The sequence below is a fragment of the Lipophrys pholis genome (genome assembly GCF_963383615.2).
Source record: "Lipophrys pholis genome assembly, chromosome: 22".
Lineage (NCBI taxonomy): Eukaryota > Metazoa > Chordata > Actinopteri > Blenniiformes > Blenniidae > Lipophrys > Lipophrys pholis.
Window position 1 is genome coordinate 19,336,742 of NC_137644.1, and position 17,694 is coordinate 19,354,435.

A 17,694-nucleotide genomic window follows, 5' to 3' on the forward strand; every position below is an offset into this window, starting at 1 on the left:
CCGAGGCGCCACAAAGTGAAGATAGTGTCCCTCATTTGTCCGCTGCAGATTTTCCCCTCATGATGTCACGAGGGGAAGTAACCACTCCCCTCTAGCAGTGGATATTCCCACAGATGATGAACTAGATGAGCTCTACCCTATAAAACTACGAGCGCCATTTTTTCTCATCGCAAACACGAGGGAAACAGACACAGAGTAGGCGTGGACAAACGGATCTCATTAGCATTTAAAGGTACAGACACGGAAATAGTCGGTTCTCAGTAGAGTTCACTGGAGGTACTTTTAATCTGGCTGAAATTCAGAACAAAGACTGGATTTTTGAGGAAATGCACTTTGAGCACAATGTCGTTCGACCTCTCACACGTACGTGAAATTGTTGAAAAACGGTATAACATGGGACCAATTGTCTCGGTTGTGGCGCCGAGTATACGTGATAAAAAGGTCAATAATGTTTTTGCAAAACCAAATAATTATTACCAAAAATCTCAACATAAAGCCCATTTTAATGAGACTTTGAGGTGAATACAGTAAAATGTAAAAAAAAAAAAACGTTTGCATCATGTATGTTTTAACAAATTCCCCTCCTCCCGTGCACGCTCACTACTTTTCTACATCACATCCGCTTGTAGGCGTGTGTTTGTGTTACAGTAAATAAAGGGGTTCTTAAAGGGCCGTGGGGTCGGGTGTTGGGACCGTGAAGCTTTAGATCATGTGAAGTAGATCCCGACTCTCCGTCTGTCGCCGCTGCATATATGTACTTTATGTGGGCCAGCAGGACTGGATCTGACTGACCCACTTTACCCAGAGAATCTAGATCAGCCCCCGTCGCAGGGTGACGTTTGATATTAGGAGTTTTATTATCGGGAAGCATCTCTGTGAAGAAGATGAGAGGAAACACCTCATGGGCATTTCAAACAGCAGCTTTCTAACCGTCCCACCTCGTTCTTTTTCTTCTTTTTCTTGTTCTTCTGCTTCCGCTGTCTCTTCTGCAGGAGGATGGTCTCGTATTTTGGCCTGGGGTGTTCCTGGGAGGCGACACAGGCAGAAGACATGGCTTCATTTCGACATAATGTGTATTTCCTTGTTTAAAACCTTGTTTTAGTACAAAGAAATATGTGTATATTGTGAAAAAGTTTGCAGGAGCAAGTTAAATAAGTCAAAAAAATTTTGAAGTGGTAAACGTTTAACATTACGCCGTTTTTAACAATCCAGTTGTTTTAAACAGTCTTAAGTCTGTTTTGAGTCATGGGCTTTTTTTTTTTTTTTTTTTAAAGAGCCCAATATTCAGCGAGAATAGTTTATTTGTACTTATGTCTTATAGCAGATTTGTGGGTTTTGTGATTTATAGTATTTGTGTTTTTATCTGTTTTCTAATCCATTTTTAAATATATTTTTATTGTGGCATTTTGGCATTTGTTTGACAAATAAAATGTATACTACTACTACTACTAATAATAATTATTATTATCATTACTACTACTTACTATGTACTTCAAATAGTCTAATTTAAAGGTTTTGTAGAGATCACGTTTTGCCCAAAGACTTTAATACTTCGTTTACACGACAACGTTTCAAGTGAAAAACGTCGTGAGAAGGTTCCACCTTGGGGGCTGTTTTCAAAAAGTTGTGTTTCCATGTAAACTAAACTTACGTGGAGTTTATTTCAGCGAGTGGTTTGTGTAGTTTAAAAATAAAACATAAATAAAAATAACAAGATGTCTAGTTTGTCTCAGTCTCCTGCTTTGTCCACTCGTCTTACTAAAACCTCGGTACGTCATTTGACGCAGTAGTTACTTTTATTTTGAAAAATCCAATCCATTGGTTCTTGTAACGTGAGTAAAGCCTGTGTGCGTCTGTCTTTGTGTTTTTTTGTGCGTTCGACTCTGCGAGTGTCGTTTTGCATCCGGACCTCGTCTTCCTCGATTCCCGTCAGATCCCAGCTGAAGCTCAGGCTGATCTGTCGGCGCTTCCAGTGCTCCAGGAACAGCACGGCTACACAAGCACACAAACAAAACACCAGTTTGATTACATTCAGATATACTCAACAATCCTGGACTGACTTGCTGATTACTCAGCTAAAAAAAAATAAAAAGGCTTTAACTACTTGTGAAAGTGACTTTTTTTTTAAATATATCTGGTAATCAATAGAGGGACTTTTCTATTTTTAACAATAAATGTGCTAATTTTGCCTTTCAAATGCGACAAATAAAACAATAAAACAATAATCTTTTTATATTCATTTTAAACCTCAATAATTTCCTTGGTATTTAAAATTTTTTAAAAAAGCCAATGGGCCTCAACAAATTTATTCTCTTTACTTATGTACAAATATATATCATAGCAGTTATTTAAAATCATGAAATAGTTTCAATTCACTTTTCTTTTATCGTCAAATTAACATAAATACAAACGAAACAATTAGGCTCTTAAAAATGTAAAAACAAAAAGAAAGAATGAAAGTCCATTCTAATATTAAAATACTAAACAAAACACGTTTTACCCTGTAAATATATAACATTAACCATGGACTCACATATTTATAGGATATTTTGCAATATTAAACCTTTTTTTAATCTTATGTAATCTATTATATTATTACTTCCTGTATGAAAACCTTGAATTTTGAAAAGTAGAACTATTTACAGTAGCTTATTAAAAATATTTTAATTTGTTTTGTCTTTCATATATTACCATTTGTCCATGAATAAAACCTGCTGATTGAAAGCTAAATATCACAATCCCAGAATTGTTTGTTCGTTTGTTTTGGATGATTCCTTCATATATAATCCCAGCCGGGGTGTAAATCAGTGGGTGGGATTGAGGATAATTCCCATTATGTCACATTGAGAATTCACTTCTCACCACTACAAGCATGTTCCACTAATCCGGCGGCACTCTGTCGTCCCTGCACATTTCTTTAGATCGTACACTTCAGCATTCATTTTTTAACGGACTTTCCTGGCGTGGGAACCGTCGACGTGGCCCGTTGCTCCCGGCGCGGCTTGAAGTGGACGAGCGCACGAGAAAATTAATGAACGACCTCACATCCGGCCCACGCGCTTCCTCACCCCAGAGCGACATGAAGATGGCGAAGAAGACGGTGGCGGGGTTGTCGAAGAGGTGCGAGGCCCGTGCGGTGCCGCAGGCGGTGCTGAGGCGCCAGAAGTCGCAGGCGCCGTCGCACAGAGGACACATGGTGAAGTTGAAGCGCTCGTCGCACATCTCCAGACTGGAAACCAAGTCGCAGGGCGCAAACCGTCAGACGTGTTAAACATTGATGGTGTGCCACGTGTGTGTGGGGGGGGGATGGGGGGGGGGGGGGGGGGGTTGAGCTCCTCGTGTCAGTTACATTTAAGCGTTTTAGAAATGAATCAATGAAACTTTCAGCAGCGAACCACGACGCACACTCCTCTAGTTTTGACCCGATTCACACTCGGTGTGGGCTGAATACTTGATATCACACACACACACACACACACACACACACACACACACACACACACACACACACACACACACACACACACACACACACACACACACACACACACACACACACACACACAGCCAGCCGTGTGCCTCCTACACAACCCTGGCTGCAGCCAGTTACAGCAGGTATCTGGGCAATCCCTGTCTAGTGTGGGCGTGTGAGTTGGGCCTTTACAGTACGCATACATTAAAACTGTGGGTGGAAGAAATCCTCATCATCTGCACTCTGGGAAAAAAAAAGAGGGTTTCTGGGGGTTTTTTTTCGTAGAACTTTCTTATCTATACGTCTTCTTTGCAGTACCTGAACTGATCCCAGCTTAACACGAGTGACGGCAGGATTCCCAGTCATACGGAATATTTTGACTTCAATATCCGATTTATTTCTGTAGTAATACTAATAGCAGAAACATAAAAAACATAAAGAATACTAGAGCTACACTCGGTAGAGCACAGACCTTTGCCAACACCACATTTGTTTACGGAAGCGAGTTATTTCATCTTTTCACCATTAACCCTTGTACATATTAATATTTTACTTTCTTTTCCAGTTAATGTGTGGAGGGCACTGCTTAAAGGAATTTCCCTCTGGGATTGATGAAGTATTCTATTCTATTCACTTCTATTCTATTCTAAAACAGCCTGGACTCAACCTGGGGACATTTGGCACTGAGCCAGAAGGTGCTGACAACTAAAAGCGTTGTTGTTGTTGTTGTTGTTGTTGTGTTTACCTCGGTATGTTTGTATCCACTGTGGCCACGCCGTAGCCAAACACGATGATCCCCACGATGGAGGCGGGTATCAGCAGCTGAGTGTAAACGCCGAGCCACGCGAAGTACAGGCCGATCTTCTCCCCGAAGTACTTCCTGTGGGGTCAGAGGTCGGGCTTCAACAGGGGCGAGTCACCGCGATGGCGGAACGCACTAGAAAGCGGTAGAATTAAGCGGCACGCAACGCAGGTGTGAGAATGCTAACAGCGGGTGCGATCCTGGACTAGATTAGGAACAGAGTTAATGCTCTATTTACTGCCTCATCCGGCCTCTTACCGATCTGTGTGTGAATTCTGAGCTCCAAACAAGGACTTAGCGGTGACCTCGGTAAACAGAATGTCACGTTTGCCAAAAGGCGGAAACAACAAAGTTTTCATGTACGACAAGAGAAATGTTCAAATGGCAAGTTTCAGTTCATATAGATGAGTTTTACATTCGGGTGCTTCTGGGATTCAAATGTCGCTGCCAAAAGCTTTTCTTGCAAAGTCACGGTGAGTCCTCTAAGTGTGAGTAACTGGTGGCGTCACCTGACGAGATCAATGGGCTGGTACTTGTAGAACGCCGAGTATCTGGCCCACTCCTCCTGCAGCACCTGACGGTGGATCACACACACACACACACACACACACACACACACACACACACACACACACACACACACACACACACACACACACACACACACACACACACACACACACACACACACACACACAGAGGAAGACAGAGCCGGGGGTCAGTGTGGGCGGACGACATCGGGTTGTTTAAGCGATCCTCGCTGGTCTGGAGGCGGAGGAATCCTGGTCAGATTGAAGCCGTGTCAGTGACACCCTGCTTACAGCTGCAGCGTGGAGGGGAACAGGGAAGGTGTGACGGTTTGTTCTTCAGCAACATTCAAAACAACTTTATTCAGTCTGGACCCAGTTACTATGACCGAGGGCAGCAGGGGACGAGGACGGGCCGCCGCTCCACCACACACTCACTGTCACACACGTTGAGTCACTAATTGAAGTCAAACTGTGGGAGGAACCTGAGGAACCTGAGGAACCTGAGGAACCTGAAGAACCTGAAGAACCTGAAGAACCTGACAAACGGTGAACGTCGGCGCTAAATAGAAACACAAACATGGATAAAAGAAAACACTTCTTCACGACATAGAGAGGAAGAGGGTTAATCACTGGGTTTATTATAAGTTTTAATTAAAACTTGTGGAAGTCATGCGCTCATATAGTTATGTGGGATATATGCATGTGTATGTGTATGTTTAATTGCATATTTTATATATATATAAATATATATAGTGATTCTATAAATTATAGGAATATTACAAAATCAGTCGAGATAAAAAAAGATTTTTTTTTTAATTCAGTTTTTTTAACTTGTTTATTGTCTTTTCTTCTTATATATATATTATATTGTATATAAATATCAAACAGAGCACTTGTAGATTTTAACAATTATTTGTGATTGTTGTCTTTTGTTGTTGTATAAAAACTTTTTAAAAAGCGTAAAGTCCACACAGAAAGGCTCATAACCGAATTCAAACCGGGGATCCACTGTGAGGTGAGGGGGAGCAAACCACTAACCCACCTTACCACCTCCCATCTTGGGTTTACAAGGAGATTTCACTACAGAATCATGAGTAAACTAACATAACATATATATTTATATTTACACTGAAACAGATTTTGTTTGTTTGCTTTAAAAAGTGAATCAATCAATGTTAAGTTTTTTTTCTTTCCACCAAATGTTGATTGAAGTTCAACTCCAATCTGTGACGGCGTCAGACAGATGGAGGAGTCTGGGAACGAGAGGAAGGAGCGTTTGGAGTAACGAGGCTGCTTCGCCTCCCACTTGTTAGAACTTTAAATGTCTTCGGTCGACTCGTAGCCGCGGGGCATTTCGGTCTTTGCGCATCATTAAAGGTCACCTTCCGAAGCATCACAGCGCCGCATGTCTGCACTCAAACATTTTTTTTATTTTGTTTTTATTTTTTTCCTAATGCCGACAGATGGAGAGAGAGAGAGAGAGAGAGGAGTGAAAGAGGACTGGGTGTACCTGTCTGTCGTTCCTCTCCTCAAGGTGTCCGATGACCCTGTAGTCACCCTGAGGAGTGAGAGGAGACGGAGACAGCATCACTCCACCACACAAACTCTGATCCACAACTGAGAAGATTCAAAGGTTTAAGATCGAGAAGAAATTCGTCTATTCCAGGTGAGATTAATGAAGTGATTCGTCTATTCCAGGTGAGATTAATGACGCTATTTTCCCTATTCTGCTGGATTATGTTCAGTGCATTGAGGACTAACGTGTGTGTTCCCTGAGCAGTGATGAACACAAAGGAATGTCAAATAAACGTAATTCAGGGATTTATTGTGTGTGTTTGTCTACTGCTCAGTGTTTGCACTGTCCAAGATGGCCGACATGTTGACAGTATAATTGATGCAGCATGTTTTAATGGTGATGAAGTGCTGGAACTGAAATTATTTGCTCTAATTCAAGTTAACGAAACACAGTTTTATTTGTTCTCCACCAGAATTATGCCTTTAGTTTGTTTTCTCTTTTCTTCTCTTCGGACAAATAGTGTTTTTCAAAACACCTTTGACGTGTTTAGTCTGGATTATCTGGAGGTGGATGACGTGTGATTTCATCAGCTGATAAATCAAAAACAGAAAAGACGTCATCCACCTCTTCTAGAAGATATTTCTGATGAAGACGGGAGAAATTCTGTACGTTGTAAAAACCTGAGGAGAAACATGAGAAAATACTTTAAAGAGGTCATATTATCCAGATGTTCTCCTCCTCTTCCTGTTCTCCTCCTCTTCCTGATCACCTCCTCCTCCTCCTCCTGTTCACCTCCTCCTCCTGTTCTCCTCCTCCTGTTCTCCTCCTCCTCCTCCTGTTTACCTCCTCCTCCTCCTCTTGTTCTCCTCCTCCTCCTCCTGTTCACCTCCTCCTCCTGTTCTCCTCCTCCTGTTCACCTCCTCCTCCTCCTGTTCTCCTCCTCCTCCTGTTCTCCTCCTCCTCCTGTTCACCTCCTCCTCCTCCTGTTCTACTCCTCCTCCTCCTGTTCTCCTCCTCCTCCTGTTCACCTCCTCCTCCTCCTGTTCTCCTCCTCCTCCTGTTCACCTCCTCCTCCTCCTGTTCTACTCCTCCTCCTCCTGTTCATCTCCTCCTCCTGTTCTCCTCCTCCTCCTGTTCACCTCCTCCTCCTCCTGTTCTCCTCCTCCTCCTGTTCACCTCCTCCTCCTCCTGTTCTACTCCTCCTCCTCCTGTTCATCTCCTCCTCCTGTTCTCCTCCTCCTCCTGTCCTCCTCCTCCTCCTGTTCTTCTCCTCCTCCTGTTCTCCTCCTCCTCCTCCTCCTCCTGTCCTCCTCCTCCTCCTGGTCTGGTCGCTCCAGAAACCTTCAGTATTCTAAGTTTCTAGCTCCTCCTTGATTTTCCTCATTTGAATATTGGATCATAGGAGCTACATTCAGAATCTGCTGTGTCTGTGTGAGCTGGACTGGCTCCACCCACACATGCCCATCTTGGGAAGAGGAGGAAGTACTTCCTCTGGTGGTGCCATGTGCCAGAGCAGAGCTGCCTAATTGTGGGAGGAGTCAAAGGGAGGGCCTACCTTGATTGGGATTGGCTAAACCCCCGATGACACTATATAGGGTTTGATTTCTGATTGGCTGCTTGGAGCAACACACTTTTTAAAACCTGAAACAAGCCAGGGACAGAGAGGACAGACTGTCTTCACTTCTGGGATGTCAGTCCAGGTATGGGGACGAGTAGTACTGCTGGAGAACCTTTAGAAAGTCAATTTAATATAATATGACCTCTTTAAAAAAGACAGAATATTAAATGTGGACGGGTGAAAGAAAACTGAAAGAGCAATGAGGACCAACTGGTCGCCGGGTGTCGGAGCCAAACTTACGTCATGAAGAGGGAAGGCGGCGTCGTACACGCCTTTAGCGATCAAGGTGCTGATGCCTGCGGGAGCAAGAGAGAGCAGATCGGAGTCAGGAAGTGTTTCTCCTCCCGCATCATATCGACTACTGCAGTGGTTCCCAACCTGGGGTTCCTGCCTCCCCTGGGGTGGCCCCAGAGATCCCGTGGGGGGCATGAGGCTTTGTCTGCTCTGAGGTTGTAAAGATTAGATGGACACGTTACAAAAAGAAGCGTACGTTAACCGGCTTCAGCAATCTAGTGATTCCTCCATGAACAGGACGTGACGGGGATGTTTTCACAACAGAATGAAGTTATTCCTCTTCTTTTTTTTCTGTTCAGATTTTGAAACCGAGCATGCAAACAAAGCTGGTGGTGTTCTGGGTTAGACTGGCATTTACAGACAACTGAGAACACATTCAGACGAGTTCACACCGAAATGCTTCCAGGAGGTGGTGTGAAATAAAAGTGCTCAATGGTTGATGAAGAGCACCTTCTGTTATTTATCTCGATTCCAACACGGCAAAAAAAAAACACTTTGGATTTTTCATTTGATCCGAACAGAGAAGATTTTTCTTCCTACAGTCAGAAACGAATGAGAGTCAGAAATTCATGTGTTTTTCCAGCGTGTGTGTGTGTGTGTGTGTGTGTGTGTGTGTGTGTGTGTGTGTGTGTGTGTGTGTGTGTGTGTGTGTGTGTGTGTGTGTGTGTGTGTGTGTGTGTGTGTGTGTGTGTGTGGTGTGGCCGGACACTCACACATCAGATGACCTGGCTCGTTCATCAAAGTCGTTAATCAATTAAATATCAGCGAGTCAAAGCGGGTTGTGCAGTGATAAGCTGTGCTATAAATGAATGCTACGACCAACACACACACACACACACACACACACACACACACACACACACACACACACACACACACGCACACACACACACACACCAAACGCTCACTCAACTGGCTCGAAACAACCACATCTCCCAGAGGCCCGTTGCTCCCATCTCAGCCTGACCCAGGATGGATGACCCACTTGTAGAGGAGAGCAACAGAGTGGAGAGAGGGTGTGTGTGTGTGTGTGTGTGTGTGTGTGTGTGTGCGTGTGTGTGTGTGTGTGTGTGTGTGTGTGTGTGTGTGTGTGTGTGTGTGTGTGTGTGTGTGTGTGTGTGTGTGTGTGTGTGTGTGTGTGTGTGTGTGTGTGTGTGTGCGTGCGTGTGTTTGACAGAACTTCTTCACCAAGAATAAAGAGGGAAGAGACAGAATAGAGGGTAAAGAGATGCCGCTCTATTTCCCCCTCTCTCCTTCCTCCCCTGAAGCTCTGTCAGTCCCCGCTGGCTGAGGCCTTCTGCCGTCGCCACAACGCCAAGCAGACATATGGCGGCGACTGGAAACCAAACCAGAGTCATTTCTACGAGGCACGACGAGCGGCGAGGCAGCCGGCGTCTGCATGTCAATAAATCCTCACAAGCAAACGGCTCCATCAACCTCAGAACACCGGAAGTTATTTATTGTTTTAGACTCACGTCCGTCGTACCGGCAGTGGTAAACAAGGCTGAACTGTCTGGATCAACAAGTCGTGGATTCAAGCCTGATTTACAGCGTTTTAATGTATTTGGCAGCATGCCATGAAATATATAACCTTGTTGTTATCAAACAAGCCCCTGTCAGGTTACAGGAGACTATTTTCTTTATTTTCTTTACATTTAACTGTATTTTGCACCATAACGTTGCATGAAAATTGACTTTACGTCGAGATTGTAGTAATTTTCTGTCGTAACCGTTTGGTTTTTTGTCAACATTTTGACATTTCTATCACGTATACTCTGCACCACAAAAAACCGGAAAACTTTTAAGTTCATATATTCTGGTTATTATGACACGACCTCACTGGTCCAGCCCACACAGGGTGAAATATGGCAGTATGTGGCCCCTGAACTAAAATGTCTTTGACACCCCTGATATGGTCCATAGAAAAAAATAAGGGCTGGAAATAATAATAATTATAATAATAATAATAATTATAATTATAATAATAATAATAATTCAGTATCAATCTTTGATTATTTGTTTTTTGTTAATATTATATATATTTTACTCTGTATTATATTGTTATCTGTGGTAGTTAACACAGGAAATATGGCTAATGATACACAAACATTTATAATGTATACAATCATTTTCAGCCCCTTTAGCTGTCATAGATGTAAAAACCAAGAACAAGACAGTTTGAAGAAATATTTCTGTTGAAATATGAGTGAAATTGGGAACAATAAGTCAAGAAAAGTACTGATACCTGAAAAATCGTTGTTATTCTCAAGCTCTACTGATTCCCAAGTAAATCAGGGTTGAGTTAATTATCCAGCCATTGAATTCCTGGTGAGAAGTTCTTCCTCTCATCAAGACAACATCACATTTCTCTTCATCCTCCACATGTTGATTTCCCGTTAATTACCTTACCGTGTCACACAGTTATACTACTTTCTATTTGGATTCAATCCGTATGGAAATTACATAATAAGTAATCGCTGTGAAGCAGTCGATGGCGTTTTCAGGTTGTTGTTTTTCTTAAGGAAAAACGTTTGTGATAAACTGCAGCTTCAGAATAATCAACGACGGACCAATCATAATTCAAGAAGCTGGGAAGAGGGCGAGAGGTGTTGCTGCAGCTTCTGCTGCTCGCCATCATGTATATTTTACACAACACCATTGATTTCTGTCAGCGGGGACGTTCGATCCTGATTTAATTCATTTAATCACTGACCGAGTCAATACAGAACAAACTCCAGAGAAGTCGGGGGTTTGCTCACCGATGGTCTGGCAGGTCCGTACGCACACCGTCCGCCTCAGGATCTCGTACACCTGCCAAACATTTAGAGGCGCGTGAGACTGAAGATAAAGGAAAAGCACACGGACGGACTGAGAGAAAAACAACCCTCACGATTCGGCCTCGTGTTGCGTTGTCGAAGAAAGTGTCCTTAGATGTGATGTTGTACCTGAAAGACACACAGAGGGTGGACAAGATATTACAATTTTTGAAAGCTAAAGAAAGCGGCGTCAGTTTGTACCGTGAGAAACTCGATGATGCGGCAAAACAATTTAACCTGCGTTGATAACAGGAGATTTCATAAGAGGCCAAAGGTACCAAAGAGTTTTAGCCGGTTTTAAACAAGCATGTGACCCAGGGAGGGTGTGTCAGTGTCAGTGTCAGTGTCAGTGTCTGTGTGCGTCTCACAGGTGGAGTTTGTCCCTGGAGAAGCAGTGCGAGAGAAGTTTGGTGCTCCCGTGGTCTTGGTTGGAGACTTTGGGCTGGAACGGCTGGTTCAGTTTCCTCCACACCGTGCTCATACTGGACCCGAAACCACTTTCCTCCTTCAGTTCGTAGCTCTGAACAACCAGAATCACAGAATCAACGACGGTGACGCGCACTCCCTTCTGAAGAATGAATGAAATCAGACGTATTGACCCTTTAAAGATGTTTCTATACGTTAGAGTCAAGGTACCATCATGAAATATGTTGAGAAGCAGGAGAACTACTTTTCTATAAATGTTGCTTCAAATGACCCACCTTGATTGGGATTGGCTAAACCCCCGATGACACTATATAGGGTTTGATTTCTGATTGGCTGGTTGGAGCAACACACTTTTTATAACCTGAAACAAGCCAGGGACAGAGAGGACAGACTGTCTTCACTTCTGGGACGTCAGTCCAGGTATGGGGACGATTAGTACTGCTGGAGAACCTTTAGGAAGTCAATTTTATATAATATGACTCCTTTAAATAACGAATCATGAGTAGAGGCGGAGCTTGTCAACTGGCCACTAGGGGGCCCCCAAAGGACTTTATTCCACAGTAACGTCTTCAAATGTAGTAACTGCAGCTCCCTGCCACATTAACCCCATCAACCAACCGGCGGTCAAATCGCAGCGACATCTTAGACGGGTTCCTCCCCGAAGGATCCTGGAGTCGTCCCTGTCGCTCCGCTGCATAAAGCAACTTTACTGCCGTTTGTCAATCAAAGCAACGTGAACGTCAACCGTGCGAAATGCAGAGGAGCAAGAGAAGAAAGGAGGACGCAAGATAGGAATGTGATCGACACACCGACTGTCTTGGAGTTTGGCTGTGAATTCGCTTGTAAGGTTGAAAACTGAAAAAAAACAACTAAACTAACACGACAGCTTTTACTGGAATGAATGAAAGTTGTGTCTTAGTAAACATTTAAACTATTCATGCTTTAAAAAGTACATTTATTTTATTTCGGGCATGTGGGAAAAACAACAACAAATTAAAAAATAAATTTAAATAAAAACACAACGAAACAGACAAACATGAAAAAGCAAAGCAAAGTGGTAAAAAAGTAAATAAAGGAACTTTAACTGTGTTTTCCACATGAAATACTGTAAACTACAGAGCACATGAGAGTACAATTTTCTATATATTTGGTAATATTAATTTCTTTTTTTAAGTTTCAGTTTCTGACCTATTTTCCTGGTTTAGATGTTTTATTCATATGTTTAGCACAAAGCAGAAGCTAAAATTACTTTAAATGCCGTGTTAAAAAAAAAAAATAAAATAAAATAAAATCCTTCGGTGCCGTTTTTATCAAATAAAGTCAGTAAACGGAACAAAAATTAATACTTTTACCTTAAAAATTCCCTAAATCAACAAAGATTCTTCATAAATGTATTTGAAACATGAGGTACACACTTTATATTACACAAATTTTTACTATTTATTGTGGATTTTGTGTAATTTGATGACAGACAATACTTTTATATACAAAATGCCGATGTTACTGTGTCTAAGGAAGATTATTAATTTCTGTGGTTGAAGCTCGACACAGCAGCTTGAAATAAGACGACGTTCAGGCAACGTCAGAGAAAAAAGAAAAATATCCTGATCGAGCAACTTCTGCATTTATCCTTGTTTCCTCCGAACTAATATATGCAGATATAATTCAGTGTTTTGCCCCGACGCTTTCTCAAAGTATCTCTCCCAGATTATTTAATGAGGCCACATATATAAAAGTGCTTGAGCACTGAGCGACCAGAGGCCGTGTCTGAGTTCTCACCGTCTTGGTGGGGACTTTAATCTTGAGGAACTCGGCCTCTCGACACAACACCGGCCAGGGTGCGTGGAGCCGGGTGAAGCTGGGGCCGTGGGTCTTTAACTGAAACACAACAGGCAAAGTCAGGAGGTCATGTTTTCATAGCGGAATGCAGTCCAATAGGTTTAGTGCAAAACAAATGATTTATAAAGATCCTGCATCAACACACACACACACACACACACACACGTGTGTGCAGAGAACAGTTAAGTAATAAACGTTAAAGTACAAAATTGGATTGTTATTACGGTGCCCGTCAAAATAAAACTACCAGTCCCAGGAGGATATGGACAGGGAGTCATGAGGCAAAGGGCCCGGAGAAAACATCTAATCCGTTAAAAAGCAGACACAATGACAACGACGTAGTTAGTCTGCCAAGTCATGGGAGGGCGCTGTTGTTTGTTTTTCTAATGAAACCACACAGACTTGTGCGCAGAGAACAATACGCTATAAAGAAAATGGGGAGAACCCGACATTCTGGTGGACCAATGAGGAATGGGATGTTATCAGGGAGACGTAGTAACAGAGGAAGGGAACGTTCCACCTCGGGACTCGTTTCCAGAAACCTCTTCACTTTGTCCGTCTCTGGCCTCGTGACCTCGCAGTCGACCTCAGAAGGTATAAACTGCTATCACTGAGTGTAACTGTAATCCGGGTGTCGCCAATCTGTGCCGTCACTGTGACCCACTGAAACACTTTGTTGAGGCGGGAATCTGGTGTTTATAAAAGATAAATGTGTCCTCTGTTCCTGGAGCGGGGCCTGGAGCTGCTTCCTGCTCTCTGTGTTGTTGTTGGTGCAGCCTGTTCCTGTCACATCCACCGCTTGGTTTCTTTTTCTTTTTTGGTCCAAACAGACTTAATGTATTTATCATATGTAAGATGAGCCTGTGACTCATCGAGCTTGTCCTGCTAATGATTCACGGTCCGGTGCCCACACTGTAATTATTGCATTAATATTAAGATGCATTAGCAGTTTTTTGATGATCGCTGGCTTTAATAGAGCGTACCGGTAATCGTGATTGGATCCCGAGTGAAACTGCTCGGTGGAAAGAAAGTGAATAAAAGATGGAAGAGGAATAAAAATTTAACTGCGGAGAAAGCTCTCCCTCTCTTAAAAAAAAATAATAAAAAAAAGAAATATAATAAAATAAAATCCACAGCGCAGCTCCTCTGGGAGCGTGAGCAGAAACGAAAGACAGCCGAGGCAGCGGGGGACGACAGCCAGGTAACTGTACCCTCCTCAGACCCCCCATCAGCTCGGGGAGGAGGAGGAGGGGAGGGGGGGGGTGAGGAGAGAAAGGTGGCACGGCGAATGAAGGAAACCTGAAACGATTCCCTTTCTCCTCTCTCGACTCCTACTCTCCTGAGATCTCTCACTCCCCCTCGTCGCCCTCCCCTCCGCTCATATATTACTGTACCTTCTGCCGCCCGCCATACACTGTTTCACTGACTGATTGACTGACTGGCTGACTCACCAACTGTCAAGTCTTACTCCTCTTATATTTCATTCTCGTCTCCCTCACTCGCTTCCACTCCGTCCTTTTGTCCCACACAGACACACACAGTGTAAACTGCTCTTCACCCCTCTTAAAGTGTGTATAACTGACCTTGTCCTGCGTTTATCTAAACTCCAGCAGCAAATAACAGCGACTTGTTGAAATTGCATTTTGCCTGTCGTCTGTGTTGGATGATTTTTTTTTCTCCACAACATAATCATCGAGTGTCACGGTTTAACCAAGTCACTTTTAAAAAATTTATTTATCAAACAATAATCTACAAAACAGGCAAGGAATACATTGGACAAAGGGTTAAAACATAACAGGCTAGATAAGCAAATAAATCAACAAGTAAAAAGAAATGGGATGACAGAAGGAAACTATAATTAAACTGCAACTTAAGATTTTTTAAATGTTATTTTGGTTGTTTATTAGTTTAAGAGACTCAAATTCCAGAAGCAAAATACTCGATGTAGGTGTTGATTAGGAAAACATTTGTGGCTCAGTCAGTTTGATTAAACTCTTTGTCTATTATTTTATTATATTTTTTATCGGAGTTGTTTGTTTACGACACGCTCCTCTCAACATTTTACAATCAGATCTGGCAACCCCGCCTGTAATCTGCACCTATTTTACTACGTCGGTGTCTTTTGATAAAGCTGCATCATGAAGTGACCATATTGTGATTTACAAAAAATAAAGACAATTTAAACTTGAATTACTTGAAAAAAAAATAGCACAGAATCAATTAATTTCACAAGTGATGACTTAGAATTTCGTAATTTTCAATGTATCCCGCCATATATAGAGAAATGACTCAGTTTGGCTTCTATAACATAAAATATCTCTCTATAACCAAATATATAAATTCAATAAAGCTTCTCAGGCGTCACTCAACATGCCCTGAAATAATCTCACTTCCACCATCAATGCCTTCAAAACAACTTGAAAATCTCCGGATTTGAATTAATTATTGGAATAACGCCTGTGAAGGAACTAGAAATACATTAAGATCACAGCTGTACTTTAGATACTTAAATAAATTCCCTGAAAATATTCTCTTAATGATTCAAAATTGCCAGACAGACACTTGGGGATTATGTCACCTGAGACCGCCGGGCAATCCAAACACAGGTGATTGAAAAAACTGACATTTCCATGAATTTCCTCGGTGCCATTCACAACTGGACATTTTCCATCACCTTTACATGCAGGTGAGCAAACGGGGGGTGAAGGACAGATCTGTAATCCATCACAGAGCTGCACGATTTAGAGGCGCCGATTAAACCTGACGTGCAAATTAACCCTAAAGCCAGAGCACCTGGAGAAAATAGAAACCACCACAGAGAGAGACTGAAATTACAGCCACGCTGTACAAAGTATTTCAGTATTTCAGAATACAGTCAGTACATTGGCAGCAAATTCAGTTATTTTGGTACAAATCAGAACCAAGAACCAGAAACTGCCAGAATTCACAATCCTGGAAGTCTTCCTAAATGCAAAAAGCTGAAGAAGGTGCTAAACCCATTCTGATGGGACCTAATGAATCAACACATGAACTTTGAAGATTAAAAAAAAAAATACAACGTAATCCTTAATCCTCCAACAGGTTCATTTATGAACCGGGATTAAAAATGTAAAATGAGCCATGGATCACTGTTTCACAGCACCTTTGTCTCCTCCGCCTTTTCTCTAACCATCTTCTGCCCCAGAATTTCACCTGCTTAATCACCATTAATCAACTCCCTCGCCCTCTTCCTGCCGCCTTCTCTTCCTCCTCTCCTTCCTCCATCAAAAAGCCGAAGATATAAATACCTTTTTTAGCCTGGAGAAGGTTAATTAGTGGAGGGATTTCCAATTAGCTCTTTATCTCAGTGGGGGGCGGGGGTAACTAGGCCGCAGCCGGGGGGCATATTCGGGTGGGAGGGCGGGGCGGTTATCGAGCACGAGAGGGCGACCAGCAGGGTGAGGTGGGTGGTGAAAGAAAAATCAAGGTGAGTGAGGGAGTGAGTATTCATTACGCCGCGGGAGCTGGCCTCAGGAGGCGGCGGCGTGGCGCGGACCGACTGGAAGTTTTTCCGCCGTCTGACAAGCAACGGTTTCCCGTTGCATCACCGCTCATCAACCGCAACAAGATCGAGCAAGCGGCTAATCGTTTGTGAGACGCCCAATTTAATATGGCAGGAAGGAATGATGAAATGCATCTTGGCTTTGGTGGATTCTTTGGATCAGAATAATAATCTTGAGCAAAAATCCCAACACTGCGAGCCGAGATGAGGAATCAGAGACGCTGCCATGAAGGATAGCAAACTAGCATTAGCCGCTAAGCCACGCTGTCAGGGGGAGTTTGTAAAAACACCCATAATGCAACAGTTCTAAAAGTTTTTTGGGACATTTCACCAGAAGGCTTCATTAAAATTGGATTTATGTTGATATTGTAGTAATTTTTTGTCGTGATTGAAATTATTTTTTTGACATTTTCATCCGGTATACCGTGTGCTACAAGACAGAAAAGGTTATTATGGTTCTATTTTACCAAGTTGAAATTGGGCTGTTTGACACCCATGTTGTAGACGTAGTTTAGTCCAGCCTTCAAAAAAATAATTCACGCTCCTGACACTAGGGTAAAGTTCCTGCGGTTAAAATGCAGCTTAAGCTGAAATCAGTGGTTTTACTTCTGTAGTCTAGAACCCCGTTTGGGAGATCGTAGTTATCAAAATTATAATGGTTATGTCAAACAAATCCACAATAAGACCTGGGAAACTATCGACGGTTAAAAGAATGTCGTCGCCTTGTTTAAAAATGTAAAAACATTGTTAGCATGTGGCTACGCAATCACGGAGGGTGTATATCACTCATACCCAAGTTTTCATCTTATATCAGTTTTCTGGAGTCTTTTTAAAAGAGTG

The 17,694-nt window shown here is 42.6% G+C and overlaps 1 protein-coding gene across 2 annotated transcripts in view; it reads right to left on the reverse strand.

Moving 5' to 3' along the window:
• Positions 1-17,694, reverse strand: part of ano2b (anoctamin 2b) — a 70,179-nt gene that overhangs the window by 33,358 nt on the left and 19,127 nt on the right. For both annotated transcript variants that reach the window (XM_080492279.1, XM_080492278.1), the window contains 12 exons: positions 13,254-13,352; positions 11,417-11,568; positions 11,123-11,177; positions 10,992-11,043; positions 8,317-8,382; positions 8,179-8,234; positions 6,315-6,362; positions 4,784-4,848; positions 4,218-4,352; positions 3,069-3,229; positions 1,910-1,992; positions 939-1,025 (listed from right to left, as the gene is read on the reverse strand). In XM_080492279.1, coding sequence (XP_080348405.1) covers positions 939-1,025; positions 1,910-1,992; positions 3,069-3,229; positions 4,218-4,352; positions 4,784-4,848; positions 6,315-6,362; positions 8,179-8,234; positions 8,317-8,382; positions 10,992-11,043; positions 11,123-11,177; positions 11,417-11,568; positions 13,254-13,352 — 1,059 coding nt within the window. The remainder of the gene's footprint in view (positions 1-938; positions 1,026-1,909; positions 1,993-3,068; positions 3,230-4,217; positions 4,353-4,783; positions 4,849-6,314; positions 6,363-8,178; positions 8,235-8,316; positions 8,383-10,991; positions 11,044-11,122; positions 11,178-11,416; positions 11,569-13,253; positions 13,353-17,694) is intronic.